Source organism: Atractosteus spatula, chromosome 14, assembly GCF_055471065.1.
Source record: "Atractosteus spatula isolate fAtrSpa1 chromosome 14, fAtrSpa1.hap1, whole genome shotgun sequence".
NCBI classification, from domain to species: Eukaryota; Metazoa; Chordata; class Actinopteri; order Semionotiformes; family Lepisosteidae; genus Atractosteus; species Atractosteus spatula.
In genome coordinates this window covers 19208698-19232579 of record NC_142719.1, presented here as the reverse complement: position 1 = coordinate 19232579, position 23882 = coordinate 19208698, and the positions used below count along the sequence as shown (strand labels likewise).

Sequence of the window (23882 nt, the reverse complement as noted above, 5' to 3'; positions counted from 1 at the left end):
CAATAAAATACACCAAAGGCGGTAGTAAGTCCTGCACTGACACCGACCTGTCTCACATAATTCCCCTAATGACAGCCAGCAGTATAAAGGAATGCCAGCTGACAGTCCTTTCAAACACCAGCTTTATATCAGGATTATTTACATAAGCATGTGTTGTGCTGTGGTGTGCTGATCTATTGGGACTTTAAGACAGAGAAGCTTGCAGCAAAGCTGACATGGGTATGTCACACTTGCTCACCTCTTCTTCTTGAGTTTAGTGCAGTTACACTTTGAATGACCGCTTTGATATGCAGGATTTTCTGTTTCTTCTGTCTTGGCAGTGCAAATTGAAGAAAGCCAGGATTTGTACAAACGTGCAAATAAAAATAGTTCTAAGGACCATCTTAGGTTTTTCTTGTCATCAGCAGTCTGAGAACAAATGTTTTCTGGGATGGTATAAATTCTGCTACAAATGATCTCAGAATTGCATGCAAGTTGGTTTACCATTAAAACGTTGATCTCAATGCTAAAGTGATAAAAGTGGGTTTATATTTCCCTGAATGGCTGCCATCTCCTATAGGAGGAAAGGCTGAAACACAGAATAGAGGAGATGAGAATATATGTCATTGGCTGGAGAAAATTTCACTAATCGAGAGTCATGTAATCATGCACCTCACCTAATCATGAACAGAAACAACAGTAGAAACCTAACACAAGTAATACAAATACAGAAACAGTTTGGTTAGGTGGTAATACTCTGATTCACATGAAATTTTTCACAAACCACTTGTTGTTAATGATATCTTACTTTTTTTTGTTTTTTCTGTTTCAGCTACATTTAATTGTGGAATGAACGACACAGACAAGGAGATGATAATACCAAACTTTGTGTTTGAAGAAGATCTAAAAAACAAGAGAAATGGTTCGGGTACCTAATTTACAACTTTTATTGCATATACTGTATTCACGTGAGATGTATGGTATAGATGGCCAGCTATCTTTAAATTAATGTTTAATTAATGTTTTCAATACACTGTCGTTGGATGTGTACAGCAGTGAGATTTTAATTAGCTGGACAAACTAAAAAGGTACAGTAATTTGGGACTGTTTTTTCATGTCTCATTGTAAAACAAGGCACCTCTAACAAGGAAACACATTTCAAGTCTCTAAACTCAAAGAGACAGAGTGTCACCTTCTGGCTCACTAAAGGAATTACCTTGTCTTGTCATGAATTGCAACAATTCAGGAACGTGATCATTTTTTGATAATACGAACTTTGAGATTTCTATTTCATCTTGGGGTTTTTTCAAGTCCAATGCTGTAAGAAAACTTCTTCATCAAAATAGAAGAGTTGTAGTTTCTTTTAATTACACCACAGAGGTTTGGTTCAAACTCACAAAAGGGCTCTAGGATTCAAATCAAAATATTATTTTTTTATATTTAATTTATATATTTTATTAATTTAAGTATATATTAAATATATAAATTATTGTGATTTATATATTTAATTTATATAATTTATATTTATTTATAAAGTAGCACTGACTGAAGCAAGGAGGAAAAGAAAATTAAGCACAAGGTATTTTTTTATAGAGAACCATGGTTGGATGCAACAAACCCGAGTGAAAAAGCAACTCATTTGATCAAAGACAAGTAACAAGCAAGCAAATAATGTCTGATTGTAAATGTTTGTACATTTTCTGGATTTAGGATTCAGAAGGATGCAATACATTATGTATACTCTGGCAGCCCTCTGTTTTGGATTACTCCTTATTGGATTTATTCTGGGAATCACCAAGTGTAAGTGTAATTTTTTTCAAATGCTGAGATTTAATTTGACTTCAATTGTTGACAGTAAGATGGTATGGTGGTGCAGTGGTTGGCACTGTGGTTGGTAATTCCTGATGTACTATCTTTGTATGTGGACTTTGTATGTTCTCCCTGTGTTTGTGTAGGTTTCCTCTGCTTTTGCTTTCTACCTCAGTCCAAAGGCATGCTGGTAGGCTAGTTGACCCCTGGGAAAATGAGCCGTGGTGTGAGTGTGTGCGTGTCTTTTTCTATGTGCACTCTGCAATGGACTGGAGTCCCATTCAGGGTGTACCCTACCCACCTTACACCCGTTGCATGCTGGGAGAGGATCTGACTCCCGTATAACCCTGAATTGGAAGAAGCTGTTAGAAAATGGATGGATGGAACACCTGGTAACATTTTACATGACTAAAGACTAAAACTAACTCCTTCATGACCACAACACGATACAACAACATGTATAGTCATTTACAGCCTTTTATGGAAATTATATTACAGGTACATGATTACTTACAGTAGCAAAAAGTCCAGCTGAAGGCACAGATAAGACCTTTAGGGAGAGAGAGGTCAGTTAAACATAAAGGAAGATACCAAGGTGAGCTGACAAGGACTTTATGTACCTGTAGATGTAGCTCAGTATCAGTGGCCCTGATAAGTTTGTGTGAACTTCTATTTTGCTATGTGGTTTTTCTGCAATGCAATCTTGTTTGATTGTATTGTTGTATTGAAAGATTAATGAAGAAGTTTTTAAACTCACGGAAGCACAACCTTACTGAAAAGGGTTCAATTAATCTTGCCTGAAGACTAAATGGAGCTTTCTTGGAAATTTTCAAATTGTATGATTTGCATTTTTCTTCTTATATTAGTTTCTGTGCACTGTTCCTTGTCCTTGTGGTGTGGTGATCAATGTCTCTGTATCATTCCCTCACATCTGAAAAGCTTGCCAGAAAACCAAGTCTCAAACAGACACAGTTATTGTCGATGGTTAGAAGAGCACAGAGTTTTAGCTTTAACTTATCTTTTGCAGGCATAACAGAAAAATACACTCTCACTTAAAACAGAAATAAATGAATCTCTGGCTTTACCATACCAAAAATATGAGCCTTCACCCAGCGCTACACAAAGGTTTAATAAAACAGTGAATTTTTCCAAAACATCTGTTCTGTGTTCTAGTAGTGTTTAATAATTTCTGTTCCTTGAGTAAATTTAGTATTATTTCTGTAATTATCTTTCTCATTGCTGCTTGTAGATCACCAAATCACTATAGAGATAAAGAAGCTGGATTCAGATGTTTCCCTGTTCAAATCACAAGGCAAGTCTGTCCTTTAAAAGCGGTATTCCCTGGGAAAAAATAGAGGGTAGATTAATATCTTTTAACATGAGAATAGTGGTTTTGCAATGTGTTCACCCTGCATCTGAACCCATTTGACCCATTTGACTTTCAAACTAGCCAATTCCTGAAGGTAGAACTGACTGCTCTATTACCCGCTCTACAGCCATGGGCTTCAATAATCATTATCTTCCAGTTGTGAACCATGAAGTACATCTGTCAGATGGCGGTCCAATTAATAGTTGCTCAGAGCTTCAGATTCACTGCTGGTGGATGGTGATCTGTGCAGGCCAGTACAGCGTCCATATTAGGACATCCTACTCTGTCCTATAAAACTCTATGCGGCCTGCTCCCTGCTCCGAAACCCTATGCTACAGTAGAACCTCTCATTTAATCAGGCAAACCAATGACTGCAGTAGCAGCAGACCTGCCACTAGAGGCCGCCAAAAGACCTATTTCTATTGCAAAGAGACTCACTGGGTAATAATTAGACAATCAATTAATTAATTGGTAACAGGTTGAAATGTTTATTCTCAAGCAGGCTTAATTAGGTATGTCTGTAGTATATAAAATATCAAATGCACCAGTACAGAGTACTTTAAACTGAACTCTTGTTGAAGCATAATGTCTGGTTGCACTCTGTCACACTGAGTAACCTTCACCAGCCAGTATATGTATTATTTATTGTGATGTTTTAGCACAGTATATCACAACTTACACATTTGTAGAACTTATGTCTGAATGAGGGGCATTGAGGTGGTTGGCACTGCTGCCTTGCAGCACTGGGGCCCTGGTTTCAGACCTGTGGTGTAAACTGTGTGGAGTTTGTATGTTCTGCCCATGTTTGCTTGGGTTTCCTCCCACAGTGCAAATACATACTTGTAGGATAATTGGCTTTTGGGAAAACTGGCTGCGATGTGAATGTGTGCATAATTGTGTCTGTGTCTGCATATGTGCCCTGCAATGGATTGTCTTTAACTACATAAAGTGGTTGGAAAATGGATGGATATACAGTAAGTCTGCTGGCCACCTAGCACAGTGAACTAGACACAAGCATCTGACATGACAGTGCTATGGGATACACATGGGGTGGGATGCTGTCATGTTGTTTGCATTTTATGTTCAGATTCTTCTCTGTCTGAATAATTTTGCAAATAATATACATGGAGTGCAATTCCAGCCAGGTATTCCTGAATTCAGCGTCTTTTTATTTGTTTTAGACTCTCCGGAATCGAAGCTGAGCAAACTGGAATCTCAACTCAAGACTCAAAGTAAGCTTCTTTGCGACCACTAGAAACGAACAAGGATTCTGCAGTGTGAGCAGCTGAGGGGATACAGTATGTTCTTGACATTCTTCGTGTCATTTTTCTTCATGGTGTTTAGACTCTGAAATCTCTGTGAAACTACAGACAGTCCAGTTGGATCTCAGTCACCTCAAACTTCAAGGTCAGTTTTCTCATTTGATGTACAGTAAGTGTGCAGGACAGGGTGGGGAATTCAAAAATACTTGCTTCACTAGAATTCAGAAATACTTGCTTCACTAGAATTTCCTCTCTGCAGATTCCCAGCTTGCATTGAAACAGAGCTCTATGGAGCTAGAGCAGTTTAAACAAGGTCAGTACTCAATAATTTAAGTAAGGGGGATTTTTTTATTCCACCTTAAAATAGAGCTGAGTAATTCTTTTAAAAATGCTACCCTGCTGTGCCAAAGGAAGATTACATTTTTCTTTTTTTCCCCTTTGTGCTGTTTTCCAGTTTCACAGATCTCCTCAGATGTCCAGAGAAATAAAAATGACCTTTCACTTCTAAAGAATAATGGTTAGTACTTGAATAAAACATCTGATAATCTTTATTATTATTATTATCATTATTATTATTATTATTAATAATAATAATAATAATAATAATAATAGCTTATGCTTATATAGCACTTTTCTGGACACTCCACTCAAAGCGCTTTACAGGTAATGGGGACTCCCCTCCACCACCACCAATGTGCAGCCCAACCTGGATGATGCAACAGCAACCATAGTGCTCCAGTCCTCTCACGACACATCAAGTATCAGTGGGGAGGAGAGCAAAGTGATGAAGCCAATTTATAGATGGGGTTATTAGAAGGCCATGATTGGTAAAGGCCAATGGGAAACTTGGCCAGGACTCCGGGGTTACCCCCCTACTCTTTTTGAGAAACGCCCTAGGATTTTTAATGACCACAGAGAGTCAGGACCTCAGTTTTACATACTGTACCATCTGAAGCACAGCACCTTTTTACAGTATAGTGTTCCTGTCACTATACTCACTATACTGGGGCATTAGGACCCACACAGACTGCAGGGTGAGAACCCCCTGTTGGCCCCACTAACACCTCTTCCAGCAGCAACCTTAGTTTTCCCAGGAGGTCTCACATCCAGCCAGGCTCACACCTGCTGAGCTTCAGTAGGCTGCCAGATGTGAATTGCAGGGTGACATGGCTTCTTTGATTTATTCTGTGAGTGTCTTTAAAGCCAGTTGGAAAAATTAATGGATTTTACTCTGTTTTATTCTTTCAATAATGTGTATTTTTTGTTAAATAATTATTTTTTTTTGTTTTGTTTGATCAGAATGCCAAAGTTTAGCTGAATCTGACAGGCCAAGCACTACAATTGCTACTGTATGTCTCACGTAGTGTAAAGCTTTAACACTTGGAGGAATTCAACTTGAAAGACTCGGACAACGACATCAATAAGTCCATGATATATGACATACACTATATATATATATTATGTTTGCAATTTTCTGTTCTGTTTCTTTTAGTATCCCAGTCCACCACAAGTATTTTGAATGATCTTTCTTCACTAAAGACTAAAGGTTAGTAGTTGATCTAGTATTTTAGTTCTATTCACACTGAAATGTTGAGTGACAAAAGTATTGCTACAATTTGTCTTTCAGTCCATTAATTCTCTGTGTAACAAAGTGTTTTGTAGTATCACTGAGAAACCATTGACTCGTAATCAGTTTCTGCAAATACCCTGATGTCCATCTAAAATTTAGTTTGTAGTTATTGGGGTCTTATAGGTTCCATATAAAATTGTACTTACTGTTTTGGCATGATTTTATTTTTACTGTTCTGGGAATCCAAGACAAATCAGAGGTTACAGCTACATGAAAGTGTATTCTCAACCCAGAGCAGGGAGCACTTCTGTATGCAAAGGGTTGTGGGGGTCTGGAACAAGCTATCCAGTGGTTTGGATCAATTAGCTAACAAATGGGATAAATGGGCTGAGTGATCTGCAGTACTCTCATTTGTAACCATTCTTATGCTATTCTGTCCTTTTTAAAAGGTTACAGTATGTTTCCACATTCGATTTCATGTTGTAAGAGACTACAAATAGTGTGGCACAGTACTGTATATCACCTGAAAAGCTCAAAACAGAAAGAATAAACGTGAAAATGATCTGAAATGTGTATAGAACAAGCAATCTAATGCTGGAGACCACTAAAGTTCAGATTAAGTCAGGCATACTTACCAATCACATTCAATTATTTCAAGTTAAAAATTGTCCATTTAAACAGAATAACTAAAAAAAGAACTTTTGTCAATTCCTTAATTTGATCCTCCTTTTTACAATGCAAACCCTACTCCAATCTCTCATACTACTAATAACTGGATTTTTTCTCTTTTTCACATTTCTTGCTCTTCATCTTCAGTGTGTGACGAGAAGCCCTGTCCCTGTGACTGGAACATATTCAGGCATTACTGTTACTATTTCTCCAAGGGTCAGAGGACCTGGGAAGAAGCTAAACAGTACTGCATCAGCCAGGACTCTCAGCTGGCCATGATTAAGACTATGGATGAACTGGTAAGTGACCAGTTAGAGTAACGGGAGCCAGTCCTGACTCCCGTAAAGTGTGTAGTTTAGGACCCTATGCAGACGGTAAAATCTGGAAGTGACTGGAAAAAACATGGATAGGAATGGAAGGGATGGCGAACAGGGGATGATGCAGACAGTGATCCAGGTGTATGGGGGAGTGTAGGCGAACAAGTCCAAATGAGGAAAGTCCAAAACAAGAAACTGGGGCACAGTACAGGGTTCAAGTGCCAGGAGATCCATCCACAACACACCATTAAAACCAGGAACTGGATCAGGAACAGGACCAGGGAAATTCAAAACAGAGTGACGAGGCCAGGTGCTCTGAGCCCTGGACTCAGCTTGGTCAGGACGCCGTTAGGAAGCCTATGCCCTCAAGCCGCGGATGTAGGATGCTAGACGACCTCCGGGCTTCCATATTCCAATACAGAGCCCTGAGCTTCCAGGACACCAGGTTTAAATAAAGGACGGAACAAGAGGCAGGTGAATGTGATAATGAAACTAACACAAAAGGGTTGGAGTGCCATCTAGAGGAGGGATGACGATCGTAACAGTTAGGGGGCCAGATTGTATAGTCCTAGAGTAGAGTTTTGCCAGGACAACAGGGTCAACACCATTAGGAAGAGTGCCAGGGGATCTTTCATGTCCAAAGAGTCAAGACCATGGCTCATGGTTTGCATCGAAGAACAGCCTCTCCTACAGAATGAGTTCCCAGTCCTGGTCCTGCCGGTCACTCACCTGCTGGTTTTTGTTCCAGCCAGGCTCTGCTATGCAACCAAACCCTTAAATGTCTAAATAATGGGAATAAATTGAACTGTTGAATTGTTTTCAGCTCTTAAATGTGTTAGGGGCCATCATCTAACGACAGCATTTCCTAAGTAAATTCCTAACTTTGGAGCAGATCAAAAACTTGGAAATGTTCCAATCAAGCAACACTTACAGTATGAGTTCAATCAAGGCTTCAGTTAGTTAGTTAACCTTAGGCGGAATGAGAACAGCAGGCGTGAGGGCCTGCAGGGCCGGGATTAAGAACCCCTGTTACACAGCACAGTGTTCCCTATCACCATATTGGGACATTAGACTGGAAATTCTGGTACAGACAGGAGAATGCCAGCATGGTCCAGCAACACCACTTACAGCTGCAACTTGGATTTCCTCTTTGTCTGACTATTCCAGTACTGACCAGGACCAGCCTGGCTTCTGACATTAGGCTACAGGGTGATAACATTTGTCTTCTCACATGTCAGCATCCTGATAATATTAAGAACAGCTAGAATAGCTAGACTTTGTATCATTATAAAATCCTTTTTCAAAAACAATTTTGGTCAGTTTTTGGTTTGCATGCTCTTTATTTGCTGCCTGGCAAAAATCATTATCCATGTGACTCTTCAATTTCTTCTGTTGATGCATCACTCTGAAACACCAAGTGATCTATTCTGAATCCAAGAAAAAATATAGCTCAGTCAGAAAGACAAAGTGCAGTATTGTTCTGCATACTGAACATGTGCTGAGTGGAATGGCAGTGGACATTCGTTTTGGTTGATGTATTTCTCCTTGGTTTGTTTCTTTCTCCTTTTAATCTTCTAATCAAAAAACACAAACACCCCACGTCTAAGCATACCACACCTGTTATTTTTTTTTCCAAAGCAGAAAGTCTTTTCCATGAATACCAGCATGAAGTGACATTTCAATGGACAAATGAAAAACAAAAGTCCAATAAGCATCACATTGCAATAGCTCCTGCTTGAGCTTGTTGTTTAATCTCAATTACTAATATGTTGTCAACAACTGTTCCTTACAGTGCAATGCCTTATACCTGTATATTCTTCCTGAAGTGCCCTCTGGACACTCTACTCTGTCTTGATTGGCCAATGAGAACGGTATAGTTAATGAGTGGTAAAACATGTACTGTGTGTTTGCTCAAACTGAACATTTCTGTATCAGATTGAGTCTCCGTGTCTTGCGTCGCTTCCTTGCCAACTACCTTTGTGTTTTTCTAGAAGTTCATTGGGAGCAAAATCTCTTTAAGATCCTGGGTGGGGCTGAATGACTTGCAGACTGAGAGAGAATGGAGGTGGTTGGATGGGAGCCCTGCTTCCCTTTCTCATGAGTAAGTAGGCTCTGTCCAGCACAGACATGTCTACCTGCTGTTTACCGCACAACGTTCCGTTTATTTTAATGCCCTGGGTTTCCTTTTCTATGTTCTACGGTTTAAAAGGATTCAATTAAGTCTTTTGCTTCATTATTATTATAATATACTGTACTTAATGTAAAAGGGGATTCACATACAAAGTCTGCAGACATCCCTGGATCTTTAGCTGGTACAGCTGCTTCACTTTAACTGCCACTGAGCAAGGACATAGTACTGTATAAATTGTTACAAGTTTGGTAACCTTGTTTGTGACTTTTATTACTTTTGTAGATGTGTTTTGTTTCTTGCTGGTGTCATCTTTAATGGCTGGTATCTGCAGGTTCTAAAGCACAAGAAAACATTTTCTTTAACATACAAATGCTTGTTAAACAAGGAGAGTGTAGTGTAATAGTCCTCATCAAAACACAACAATTTAACAAACTCAGATGCAATTCTCCTGCAGTGTGACTGATACTTGGTGAAGCAGTAAGCAGCACTGCAAGAGAAGCTGTCATATAAGTCAGTGCTGGGAGTGACAACAATTCAATGCAACTGGCGGTGAACTGTGCACATGATACTGGGAGTAATTGTAAGTGAGAGGTGGACCATATTGAAAAGTAACAGGCCGCTCTGTCTTTGAGGTACTGGAATCCTGGAGAGCCAAATAATGAAGGAGAGGAGGACTGCGGCGAGATAAAGAATGGAAAACTGAATGACATACCCTGTAACCTGTCACAGCAATGGATATGTCAGAAGGTGGCATAAGATCTTGGACTGCCAACACAAGAGCTATTTTATTGCCGTGTGATGAGAGAGTCTGACAAAGCATCATGCCTACATATAAAACTACCAGCAACAAGGAAGGTGAGAGGACTTAGAGATATATACAGTATATAAAACACCAAATAACCACACAATATTATATACAGTATTATAATGATGAAAATAGGCTATTTGCACATCTGGACTTGTCACTTTTCTATGGAAGGATTTTGTTGAGAGATTATAGTGTTTCCACTATCCATTCCATGCACTGATACTTCTCTGTTTTCTAAGATTAGTTAAGAATTGACTTCTAACTGCAGTAGCTTTTTATCTTGCTCTTGTGCCCTACTGGAACACGACTTACAGAAATTACCTTATACTGTAGGTTCCCTATAAAATTATGAAACCCTTGATCAAGTCATCTCTTTACCACCTTCTACTGACCCTTTTCTGGCTGTCATCCCTTTCAAGTACTGCTGAGCACAATATTTTTCAGCTTTTAATATCATTTTTCAATACCTTACATATTTATGTTCACTGATAGATTTTCTTGATAGTTTTAAGAAATTCCACTTCTTTGCTTTGTCATATTCAGGAGCAAACTTTTTCAAGACACTAATTTGAAATCCCGCCCCTAAAACAACTCCCTCTTTATAGTTTGTAAGACTAAGGCTTCTTGAACTGTTTAAGCTTCAGGCATTATTTGAACTCCAGCCTACTGGAGCAACCCTGTACAGACGTAGCGTGCATTTCTATTATTAGGTTTATTTTTGACTTCAGAAGCAGATAAAACATTTCCTATAACAAGGCTTCTGGAACTGCACCCCTTCAAATCTTCTCTGTTCACTTTACAGAGTCAGTACAACAATTGAGACATGGCTGAAGTACTGTACTGCAAAGAGGTAGACTGGATTGGCCAGAGTTTATGAAAACCATGGTCTTATGAACTGTATACAGAGAGAAATTGGTTTCAAAGGGGAAGGGGAGGGTTAAAATTCTTAGCTTCCTAAAAACTGTAGCGCTGTAGAGTTCATTTTAGAGAAGCATTAGAGTAGGTTCCCAGGACTGCTTTCTTCAGCTGAGTTTACATTAATATAAATCAGAGCTAAATCAAGTGCCTTAATAACCAGAGCATTTCTGTGTTTGGAAGGACTGCCAGCAAGCAGCTTCAAACATTAGTCTTTTAATGTCTTGCATATAGCCAAAAACAGTTGAATGTAACATTGAGTAGAATACAGGGTATTTTTCAGTCCTTATCACAAAAATCACAAAATGTCTTCACATCCACCTCAAGGTGGAGACTACATGCCTTTATAGATGACAGCAGCTGTGACTGTCTCATGAAATGGTCATTTTTAAGTCCTTTGAAGCAAATTCATCGAGAATTCATAGCTCCACTGTTCTAAAACTTTAAGTTTAACTAAAAAGTTTAAGTCAAGATGTTCTGTTTTTTTACTGTGGCTTTGTTGTTTTTTGAATTTGTCTTCACCGTGTCTTAGTAACACTATGCTGTAGAATTGTCCACTTATAATCGGCGGGTGTTGGATGTTGAAACAATCTGACAGGCATGTCCACACTTCCATGTGGGTGTTAAAACCGATGAAAAAGCTATCCAGAAAAGCAGGTGGTTAGGTCATGAATATTGCCAGTCATGAGATGTTTCAGAAACTGTCCAGATACTGCCTGACAGTATGTACAGTATTGCAGCATAGCTAAGTGTTCTTTAACAGCAGAAGAAACCACAGTGGCTCAACTATGGTGGAACTATTGGAGAAACATTCAAAACCCTTTGACTGAGGTCAGCTGTCATAAGAGAGCAGTGCCCTATTTGCAGAGCTATGCTTTGACAGGGAGTCCAGATTCAAACCATGTTAACATGCCCTAAGCAAGCAATTTGCTGCAGTTCCAAAGAAAATCAGTGTGCGAAAACAGCAGAATAATGCAGAAATCTGCATCTTTTCGCACAGCAGTGTACAGTATGTACTATTTAGATCACTATTTAACTTTACTTCATGGATTAAACACTGTGGTTCTTACAGTATGCCAGAGAATGTCTTATGTACCACAATAGCATGACAAAATGAGGAAGCTTGCTTTCAGAAAATGTTTGCTCAGTGTAATAGCTGAAAATGAATCAGCACTTTGTAAACGTTCAGTTCTCTGGGATAAAGAGCCTAACAAGAAATCAAATAATTCTGTTGTATGTATAATACTTTCTTATTCCTTTGTTGGATACAAAAGGGTTATGTACTGTACATTACCAAAAATAAAGAAAAATGGACATTGGATAATTCTGCATAATTCATTGTATAGAAATAATGTGGATTTTTACCTCTATTAAACTTTTCTTATATTGTTTGCACATTCTGTAGAATTTGGTTATTTCCCCAGAGGACTTTGCAATGTGTAGAAAACAGAAACAGTTTTACAATATGTATTGGATTTTCCAGTGTTTATTAATAGAATTGGATATGGTAGTAGTCTCAACCCCCTAAACCCCATTTACATTCTGTTACTCCAGGATTGAAAGAGTGGGAAAGCTACAGGTGTTATGAGTTCGGTAATCGGGACCGAACCAGTGAGTGAACCCACTTGCAGGAGCAAACAAAACCAAGTCGTAATCCGAAAGAAAACCGTAACCGTAGGAACGAGCCGAGTGTCCAGGGGAAGCCAGAAATCCGAAGGGGAACGAGTACCGAAGCCGGAGCGAGATCCGAGGTCGTAGTCCGTAGAGCAATCCGAGAATCCAGGGGTAGCCAGTAATCCAAAACAGAGCGAAAGTAACCAATCCAAGCCGAGATCCGAAAAGCCGAAGTCCAAAGGGAAAAACCGCAAACCGAAAGCCAAGACGAACACAGAGTAGAAGAAGCGCAACCAGGAAGCTCGAAAGGGAAAACCAATACTGAGCAACGAGGTAGGGAAGGACAGGTGTTTAAGTAGGATGAGACGGGGGTGTGGTGGTGAATGGGAAAACTGATAGGTGAACTGATAGATAGGGGCTACGCCTACTTCTGCCTCCTCCGTTGCCGGGAGGCAGGGATCGTAACAACAGGTACAGTACAGATCCCTGCTGGCCATAGCTTATAATAACCAATGGAATGTTTGTCTTGAGTTAATTCAGGACAGGTGGTGTCAATGAAGACCTGTACTCAGGTTATTTAAGGGTGGGGGCATATGAGCACTGTTTCTTTCATTAACATTGGTTTCTAGCAGGTTCCTGATGTCAGTCTTTTTGGTTTAAAAGGAACAGGTTGCCAATAGGAAAAAAAAAACTCATTTTCTGTTGAAGTTGGTAAGTGAGTTAGTCCCCCCTCCCTAAAAGGAGAGGTAGCTATCTGGAAGATGGAGCAGGATTTCTTGTTTTGTAAGAGCTGCAGTCTGAGGGTCATTACTGGGAGCAGGAAAAAGCCTGCAAATAACACACACTTTATTTCTTCATTTACATAAAGCAAATGTTCGTTGTTCATATATAATTATTCACTAGCTACATTTAACACCATTGGCTTGAAGTCTATTGCCTATGTTACAGGATAAGCAAAATGCCTGTCTGAGGTAACCAGCACTCAAGAGTCTCCAATATCCAATATATTCAATACATTGGTAGAAAGATTGAGAATGGGTGACATTTTGCTTAGTTCTATGAGTTAGCATTTTATTTTGCTTTTGTTAGTTCACTGCTGATATTTTTTATAGTGCAAGATGACTAAATGCAATACATACAACAAAGATAGGCCCGTTGCAGAAAAATGGATTTATATACAAATACATTGTTTATATCCGTTCTTCTAGTTTACAGAGTCACAAAAAAAAAATCTCAGTGTATTCCAGAATGTCTTAAGTCAAAAGTTTGATAAGGGGGTTACCAGAGAAAAGATCATTCCATTTGTTCCCAGCCCACACAGTTCTCAAGGCTCTCTGGTCACAAGCTGAGACTTCAGGGAAGAAAGCCTCTCTCACTTTTCCTCCCCAGCCTGTCCCCTGACCTTCCCCTGACCTACAGTATATCTGCACTGTATTGGGTTCAGGGGGCACACAGCACTCTCATCTCTCTGGAGCCCTCTTAGTACACAAATGCTAGTTTAACACTTATGTGGCAGCTACAGTCTAAGACCTCACATCTTTCCTTTTCAGTAGAGCTTGCAAACATGCAAAAATGCTTGGCTTCTTTTCACTTTAATGTATACGAAATAGTCAAGCTGAATTTCAGAATTTACAGAAACCCTTTAAGTAGATTTTTAAAACCTATTTTGGGTTTGTTGACGCGGAGACTTACAGAATGTCTCCTGAATAATGAGATATTGTTTCAGAAGGGAGGGTGTGCAATAGATCTTTCAGTTTTCCTGTTTATACCTGAATTAGACAGTATCACCTAAACAAAAGAAGATAATGGATGCTTTAGGCAACAGGAGGTCAGACTCCAAACAATGTCATACAAGCTATACTGTTCTGCACATTCTCACTGCAAAGAAAATGCACATTTATCAGGATATGCTGTTGCTGTGTTTTTGTTATTTGTGTAAAATAGCTGCTATCACACATCTTGCTAAAGCTACTTAGGAAAGTCCTTGCCATTTCTGTAGATGGTTCCAAAGACTGACCACATTTTGTGAACTCAACCTATCCTTCAGTTTATTGATGAAGCTCTTGAACCTCTTGAAGCTCTTTCACTCCTTACAGCTTTTCTATTTATTCCACAAAAACTCCATCTGAACTTTTATGCAAGCCCACAGTCAAAAGGGCAGTGAGTGGTTGAACACAGTGTTCTGTTTCAGAGATTTGCTTCACCTGGGTTGTTTCCATTTTCTGCCATGTTCTGTTCATTTTTCAGTGCAACACCAGTGTTAAGGAAACATGGCTTCAAATTCCAAACTGTCCCCTCATCTTTCTTTTCTCTTACCCAGACCACAAAGCTTTGCGTGAATAGTCTTTTGCCTCAGCGGTGGGCGCTGGAGTCATTCTTACTGGGTCATTTGCTCAGCCATCCAGTAAATGTGACTGCGACTGGCCTCCAGTGTCAAGTTCAGAAGCTCCTTTGGTATCCAACACCAATGCAGCAATTTAAACCAGAACTACAGGCCCAGTTTCTTATACCATTTATTAAATCTCTGTAACATAGTACATTTATTGGAATTTTAGAAAAATGTTACAGATTTTGAATTAAACACAAAATTGTGAGCTTTGTTAAAATACTTTAAGCCGCCATGTTGCTGCAAACCCCTGGTCTCACCACTGTTAAAAGTAAGAGTTCCCACGAACTGTGATGTGATGTGGCCCTTCCTGTTCACTAGTCACTGTAATGACTAATGTAATGTACGAGCCAATACATACAGGCTGTGCAGCAGATATTTCACTAAAGTAAAGATAGGCGTGCAGAGATAAGTAAGTACTGTACTATGTGTTGGCAAAAGCTTGAAATCAAGAGCAATATTTCTATTAGATTAAAAGAGATGTATTCAGAAGGCTGCTTGTTTATACTGTTGTGGGAAATCCTTCATCCAAGGAGCAGGACACAGTCTTTGTGGATTCAGTTGTTGGCTCACTGAAGATGTGGCAGGCAAAGAGCCCAGAGTGAACTCTGGAGACAGGAACCCGCAGTGTGGAGGGGGCAGGAGAAGGAGATAGACAAAGCAGAGGATGAGTGAAGTGGGTCAAGAGAGTGTTATCGGTTCTTGAAGGGCCTCTGACTGCCTAGCTGGATTGGCTTTTCAAAAATATCATTGTCACTTCAGTCACACTGTAGGTTTTCATTAAAAATTCCCCCATGCTGTGGCACCAGTGACATTATTGACCTTCCACCACCCTGCCCACAGTGGCTCACTGGTGAAATGGGCAATCTCCCACGATGCAAGTGGACATGCGAGCAAGATCTACTTGTTGGATTTAGCCATTTTCTCATTGACACTCTTATTGTTAGTACTGTATTACTGGTACTATGCTTCCATGGTGTTTTGCCGGGGGGGTAGGGGGGGTCTTAACCCTGCCAAGAAAAAAAATAAAACCAAGTTTTGTGGTGAAGTGTATCAAAATACATTTAACTGCAATCCTTTTACCAAAATCTTTTCCCTGTATAGCTGCGGGCTGTCTTGTTGATATTTGAATCCTCAAAGTCAGCAGCATTGCAAAAGCAGTGGGATGGCCTGCTTGACCTGAAGACCTTTGAGTGCTTTGCCGGTTTTTCAATGCAGAAATGCCCATGTGGTTAGACTTTGGGTTCAGAGGAAGGTACTGTGTGTGTTTGGATTTCTCATGAACTGGCTGTGTGCGAGTTACCGGAGCAGAGCTTAAGGATCTGTGCGTTGCTTACAGGAAAGTTCCACAAAATGAAGTCCTTCACGATGTGCTGGAAACACAAGCCAGAGGGGTTGCAGTTGTGCGAATCCAATCCAGATGTAAAATGGTAAACAACTGTCAGGGGAAAACATACCACGGCTGTGGCTGCTTTCAAGAAACTGGAGGAAAGTGCTACTCAGATGTCAGCAGCCCACTTCACAGCATGAGCTACTCTGAAGCTCAGATCAGAAATATAAAAGTATAAAAAACCATGCAAGTGGGAGCACCTCTTGCTATGAGAGAATAGATCGTAGTATACTGGACATCAGGACTGAAATCTTAGGTAGTAGGCATTTTGCCTTGAAGGATATTAAGTTTCTGTTCAATTGAAATAGGACCTGATGGCTCCAGCACTGTCCAGCCAAGAAGCCACAGACATGCATCTATTCTGTTTTTGTGAGTACTTTCATAATGACGCTCCTGCGTCTGCTAAAACCGTGGACTGCAAACCGCAGTGGTTCACAGCTTCTTGTGACATGATGCACATCCTTTTTGATGCACTCGTTATTTTTCATGTATCACCTGTGTCTGCTCTACCCAGATCTTGGGACAGAGCTCTGGATAGAGTAGAACAGCAGGTCCTTTTGGGTTGATCACAGGATCACAAAGTGTGCCCTCTCGCCCCCTCCACAGTGACTCAACTTGATAAGGGCTGATACCAGCTTGCAGTACTGAAAGAATACCCAACAAGTGTGAAATGTGTAAAACAGTGCTGAGGTACGTAAAGGCGAGACTAGATACACAGTCATTCTATGTTCCTTTGATGAATCTGAAATATTATAAATCTCTTTTGCTATTCTGTTCTCACTCCTGGCATGTTGCATAGCCTCATTATAAAGCATCTCTCATCATTTTTTTTTCATTCAGAGAACAACAGAAAACCAAGCAGACTAAAAATATTTCTGTGGACTGACAGCTGTGCACGGCTCCCACTTCGCACTTCTGCATTCAAATCGAGAAGGCCATACGGAGACTTCGCTCTCTCGGCACCTGCTCAGCAGTCTCCTTCCTCTGATTTAGCTCCCAGCTCCCAGACCAGCCACTCTGAATGTGCAGTTTTCATTTCCCCTCCCCTGTCGATACTGAGAACCCCCCACTCCTTTTCCCAGACATTGTCCATTCTGAAGCATAGACCTCTCTTCCTGAACTGTTCATTCAGCACTCGCTGAGGCAGGCTCACATTATGTTCTCTATGCCATAACTAGGAACACAGGAACTTCAGGCACCATAATTCATTCATGGATTCATTTTTTCAAGGTAATGTAATACCAAAGGCACTCTTTCCTTCTGAATTAAAAAAAATGAGTTCTGATCTTGAATGACACTGCAGTACAGTTGTTGCCGCCTTGCAGTGCAGGGGGCCTCTAGACCAATTCTAAACGTGGGGTGCTGTCTGTGTGGAGTCCTGTATTCTCCCTGTGTTCCCAAGCTTTCCTCTGAGTGCTCTGGTTTTCTCCCACAATACAAAGACAAACTGGGGTACCCTTTTGCTAACTGATATAAAGCAGTTAGAAAACGGGTGAAAGAAAGTTCTAGTCTTCACAGTAAGGAAAAGACCTGTCTGTCTCTAATAGTACCCTCTGAGCATTCCAGCTGTCTGTCTCTATTTCTGTGAGGAATTATACATCTTAAGTATGAAATTAAGCTTCATCTTGAATCATCTAGTCTTTCAGGAACTGTATTATCATCATTTTATATGAGGCCAATATTTTTTAGATGTTGGTTTAAATGCTGTTTAACCACAGCATGAAAGGCGACCTGTCTGAGTTCTGATACTTGCTCTTAGTTACAGCCTCCCCACTTCAATTAACAGTCAGTTTTGGGGAAAGTTAAAAGTAAAAATTGGAATAGGAGTATGTCATTCTTGCTAGCTCAAAAGCACTGTTACTAAATCTGGAAACTACTCTGGGGAGATTTAAGCCGAAGGAGGCTGCATTTAAAAACAAAATTGCAATGAGCTTTTTATGCTTTCTCTTCCTTTTAAGAAAATGCAACAGAATGCATGCAATCTGAATTAAACAGCAACTAATCCCTCCTTGAAGTCTGTTAAGCTAAGCAATTGTTTTGCACATTAATAGCCTGATTTTGGATCTTAGACATTAAAAACTTTACAAGACCATAAAAACCCTTCTATGCCATTATAATATTTCTCCTCTCATTTTACTCATTCCTCATTGCATCTTTTCTCATTCTTTTAGGTTTACAGATTAATTTTGGAACAGAAAAAACTTAATTAGAACCAGTGAGTACAGAGAGCATTTTGTTTTTAACGAGTTCACAGCTTTCAAGTGTCCAGTGTTTGAATACAAACACTTTATTGTTGTATCCCTTTGAATATATGTTAATGATTAATTCTTTATACAGGTTCCCTTGGTACACCAGAGTAAAAAGCAATGTTAAGATATTGACAAAATTCCAGTGGTAATCAATGTACCTGTTAAACACAAGAGCAAACTATGACAGTGAGCCAGTCCTTTCTGAAAGTTTTCTGATATACTGTGTACAAATATCTGCTTCTGCACAGTCTAACAAGTATAAAACTATTTTGTTGTGTTTGCTGTGGAAGTTGAGTCATCTCTTCACAATGTGTGCAACAATATTTCTTCACAATTTACCTCATTGTATATTCTGCAGTACAAATGCTTCACAAATGCAAATAATTTATTCTCAAATCACTGAACTTAAGTGGATTTGGAGGGGAAACTGTTTGGTGCCACATGCATTTTTGAGACAGTATTTCTGAATGTTCTCTGGTATGTGTATCTGGTATGAGATGCTGTGGTGAAAAATAAATGCTCTGAAGACAGAGGTATTAACTTCATTTCTGCCTTTCTGACTATAGACAAACTTTCCAGTACTCAACTTGTGATGATTTTCTGTGATTATATTTGTTATGTGAAAGCTGTGAAAAAAGTTCTCAGCTCCAGGATTTAACTTGATACCATTGCCTACATGTTTCCTGTGTCTATTTCAGAATGCAACAGCCAGAGGATGGTCTCTAAATTCATGCTGTTAATTAAAAAAAACCTCCCCTCTACTAGAGATGACGCAGTGGAAAGACACTGTAAATCCCCGTTTCTGAGGGCAATAGGTCACAGCCTGAGCACTTTGCAGCTATGTACGTTGTTTCCTGAGTTGAAAGTCATAAGTTCACAAAAGAAGTACTTGATTGTGTAATGGCAGAAACACAAACATTCATTCCACGTCTCTGCCTCTACTGTGCTTAGCTGCAAAGATATTTCGTTAATGGTGAGAAAGATAAAAAATGTCTAGATTCAAAATATAGCAGTAGTCTTTATTGGTCCTGTGATTAATATCTTAGACTATGTAGGTCTACCTGGGATTATACCATAATCTTGCACATTTCCACTACTACATATATACAGTACATCTCCTACGTCTTGTAAGGCCAAGACTTTCCTTTGTGTATCTCTCGGATCCCCTCCCACCAATTCAACAGCTCCATAGGTCTTTCCTTCCTATAAAGAGGGGCTGGCAGGTATGGGGGTGTTTCTGCCTTTTCCTCAGCTATACCAGTCATACCAACTACCCTTTACACATTCTGTTCCTCTATTGCATTCTTTAGGATCAAACTGAACTACCTGTAACTACTGAACTGGAGGGTTGAAAAACTATCCTAGGTATAATATGACAGAGCATTTTTTATATATGGTGCTACTATTGGGGAATGGTAAAACTTACATAACTGTAGTTAACTCTTAAAGTGATGAAGTGAAATGAAATGAATCACTAAATAATTATTCTGGAATGTTTGCTGGTGGGGAGCAGAGCAGAGCTCTCAGATCTATAGGAGTTGGTGGATTGTACTAAGTACTGTACATAAGAAACTTCTGCTTTGGCCTGCCCGAGAGAGAGACAATATTTGATTAGCTTGCCTGCATATCAGTATCACAGTTCCTGCCTTTCCAGTTCAACAGTCCATACATAACACTTTAGAACACTTTTTAGATAGAAGCCATAATGGTTATTTAGCCATAATTAGCATATTGTATGTAACCCCATGTAATGTGTTCAGTACTCTATGCGACATACACTATTTACACTTGCGAGTAATATCCTTAGCTATGAAAAAGCTATAGTTAATTCTGATCATGGTGCATTGGCATAAACATTTATGTAAACATTTAGGTGCGTGTGATTCCAAAACAAGAATACAAACATATTGTACCTTTCCAATCCCCTGCAGAGTTATGGAGTGGGCCATTGCCTCATGACACTGTGTGTAGCAGCTTCGGCTCCCCAACTGCACTCTCTTAAAGGGGGGAGCCCCATACTGTTCACCCTCTTTGCTCCACTTTGCAACATACAGGAAACTGCACTCCCACTTTCTCTCTACTTGCAGTCTCTCTCATGTTACCTCCTCCTGGTGAATAGCACACCTCTTTAACTAAAAGGTCAATACACCCCCTAGCTGGTGAAGCTGTGGACCTGCCTCCTGCCTCTTCTCTGTTTCTGTCGAACCGGGTTTTGGGCTGATTCACCACAGTATTTCCCAAATTCAAAAATACTTGAAATAAAATGTGTCCCCAAAATGGAAGTCTTTGAAAAAGGATTTGTTTTTCCTGAAGCACTGGAAGCTGGATAGGTTTCTATTTTAGTGTTTTATTTTGGATTCCCAGGAATATTTGAAGGGATTGTGGTAAACTAAGTGATTACAAATGTGTTCTGTAACCCCCAAAAAATTTCCCTGGGGGTGAGAGGGCTACCCATTGAGACAAGGAGGGATGAGTTCTCAGAGTTGTTGTTTTCCATTTCTACCTCTGGTAAAAACAATGAGAAAGTTTTGCACACAAACGAGGACACGTTTCAAGGAACAGAAAATCTGGACTGAATCCTTTGACCTTTTGCAAACAATAAACAGAAAGCAAAAAAAGATACTGTACGTGTAGATCGCTTCACGAAACTGTCAAGTGAAACTGAACTATTGGAAAAAGAACAAAGCCTGTCATTTTTTTCAACAGACATGAGCAGCCTGTGTTTTCCGTCATCATCAAAATATTTCCCGTCATCATCGAGGTGATTTGGAATTCAATTAAGCACAACAAAAAGTCGTGCTAAACCCTGTACAATGAACATAGTTCGGCATTGGACTGTAAAGGCCAAACCAAAATAGCCCTGTGGCCTGAAGACAGAAGCTTTCTGTGAGCTGCTGAAATATGACTGTGACTCAACTGCCAGCTTATAGAACACAAGAACAAATGTCAAAGCCGGGATCTAGCCCAGCAAGTGATAGTTATGACAAAAAGGTCTGAGAAGATTAATAGCAACTATACAGGGAAGGTGATAACACTGATTTGGAAAGACCAAACAGAGGAAATTCAAGATCAAGCTGCAGTGAAAAAAGATCAAGGAGAAACAATTTTTTACTCAACAGTTGAAAGTGTTTCTACCTTTTTACCAAAACAACTTGCCTCCCCGTGGTTGATAAAGACTCTCTCACTCTACCTAGAATATCTGTATGAGTGAATTCATTCAGTAGTCTATGTCCTGTAAAATGCCTGTCAAATGCTACAAAGACTTTCTCATTGAGTCCACATGAACTTTTGTTTGCACATTTGCAAACAAGTTAAGAAGGTTTAATACATTAGAATAATAATCTCCTTTAAATATAGTCAAAAATATGATATTTTGTACCAAGGTTTTCCAAGTGCAAACTTTCTATTGTGTGGCCTGTAAATCAATCAAATGGAAAGCAATGATGTTTCTCAGCAGTAAAAGCTAGTTCTCTGTCTGCTAAAACCCTGATTAAAACAACAGTTTGTGCTGAGTGTACTACCTTCTCACCACTTTCATGTTCAGCATGTTCAGGTGCAGAGGAACAGACGCTGACATCTTGCAAGACTTCAGACAGGTGAGGGTACAGCAGGTCTTTGGATGTACAGTCAAATACACAGCCTGTTCAGGTCTGCAAAGAATCTCTGCTTTAGTATCATCATTTCCACAATCACATTAATTGAAGTATATGACAGGGCCAATTACTGTCTCTTGATAATCACAGTAAATTATTTGAATTATATTAGAATTGGCATCAATTATAAGCACTGTGTTTCTAACGGCCATTCAGATCTACAGTATAAGGTATGTCAAAACATTTTTGTATAAATTATTAGAATTTTATAGTCTGAAATTCATTTCATAGTTTTTTTTCTCTTTTTTTTCATTTATTAGTTTTTGTATCTTAGTTTTCTCTTTTTTCTGCATTTTCGGGTGCCACCTGGAGCTTTTGATCCAGAACAGTATTTTGTAGAATGGTTCTGCCTCTACAGCTGTTTGTGATCATATGTCAATGTTATCCATTCCGTTTTTGAACTGCTTCTTTCAATTCAGGGTCACAAGAAAGCCAGGGAGCTCAAAGCAGGATAAAACTCTGGATGGGACACCAGTCCATCACAGGGCAGACGGGCACAGACACAGACACACACACTCACACCTCGGCCCATTTTCTCAGAAACCAATTAACGTACCATTATGTCTTTGAACTGTGGGAGGAAACCAGAGCACCCAGAGGAAACCCACACGAGCATGGGGAGAATATGCAAACTCCATGTCCATGTTACACAGTAGCTAGTGTATTCCTCGCTAATGTTTAGCTTCAAGAAAACATTTGATTTGCAGAAACATATTTCAGCACGGAAACATAAGAATGGTTAAAAATGAGAGGGGTATTTTGGCTTAGCTTGCTCATTTGGTTATTCCAGTCATTTCCTGGAAGAAGCCCTAGATTAAAGGCTTCTGCTAAGTGAGTAAGGTACGTGAGCTTGGCAGCTTATCACCAGCAGCCACAAGTTTGTGCCTTCCATTCGCAGTATTAAATTCTCTTCCTTAAATTTTAAAGAAGTCCAGTTTGCAGACAATGTGCCTTTGAGGTTTTTAAATGCTTTAATTTCGTTCCCTTTTTATTCTGTCATTGTTGGACATTGCTTTGACCTAGATAACGACAGTACTTTGTCATTCTTCTCTGTACTGATGTACAAAGTCTTGTCTGGTGATATCTTTTTTTTTCTACACAATGTCCTAAATCAAGTCTTGCCAATGCATTATACAGTTTTATCATAACATTTTCTAGATTCAAATTTTGCATTTTGAACTATATATCTTAATATTGTGTGCTTTTTTATTGCTTCCTCACAGTGTCAAGAAGTGTAAAGAAAATGACACTTGAAAATGATGTTGACTTCATTACTCGAGTCTATATTGTAAGTAGTCTCTTCAAGCATTGTTTCATATTTTCCATTTGTACTTTAAAAACTACACACATTGCTTATTGCATCCTGAACATGTCTACCTGTACATTGTTGTACAGTATGTCATTAACCAAGGCTGTACCCAATTCATACAAGTGTATATTTGATCTTCCTGAATTCCTTTTAAAGCTTCTACAGTGAGTCGTCTATAGTCATAATGTGGTATGCTCTTCAAACCTGTCTAACTTACTAATAAAACAGAATTATAGGTATAAATTAGGAATAGCAGTGATCCTAGTTGTACTCCACTAATTACACATTTTGCACATTTGCACTGTGTACTCTTGTTTGTTGACTAATTCCGAATCCAAGCACAGTACAGGCATTATACTGAGTGATTACCACCTGTAGTATGACTGCAGAATACCACCTGCAGAATTAATGGTTTATGCAGCTTTATGGAGAGATACACTATATCATATGCT

The 23882-nt window shown here is 39.4% G+C and overlaps 1 protein-coding gene across 1 annotated transcript; it reads left to right on the top strand.

Annotated features, from left to right (window-relative positions):
- The first annotated feature begins 150 nt into the window (after nucleotides 1-150).
- On the top strand, nucleotides 151-12199 carry LOC148820862 (uncharacterized). Its single transcript, XM_088932828.1, has 12 exons — nucleotides 151-219; nucleotides 812-901; nucleotides 1690-1779; nucleotides 3038-3100; nucleotides 4339-4389; nucleotides 4502-4564; nucleotides 4679-4732; nucleotides 4874-4936; nucleotides 5912-5965; nucleotides 6806-6957; nucleotides 8967-9076; nucleotides 9739-12199. The coding sequence occupies exons 1-12, from the start codon at nucleotides 216-218 to the stop codon at nucleotides 9860-9862; spliced, it is 918 nt and encodes a 305-aa protein (XP_088788954.1). The 5' UTR covers nucleotides 151-215; the 3' UTR covers nucleotides 9863-12199.
- Nucleotides 12200-23882: the final 11683 nt, after the last annotated feature.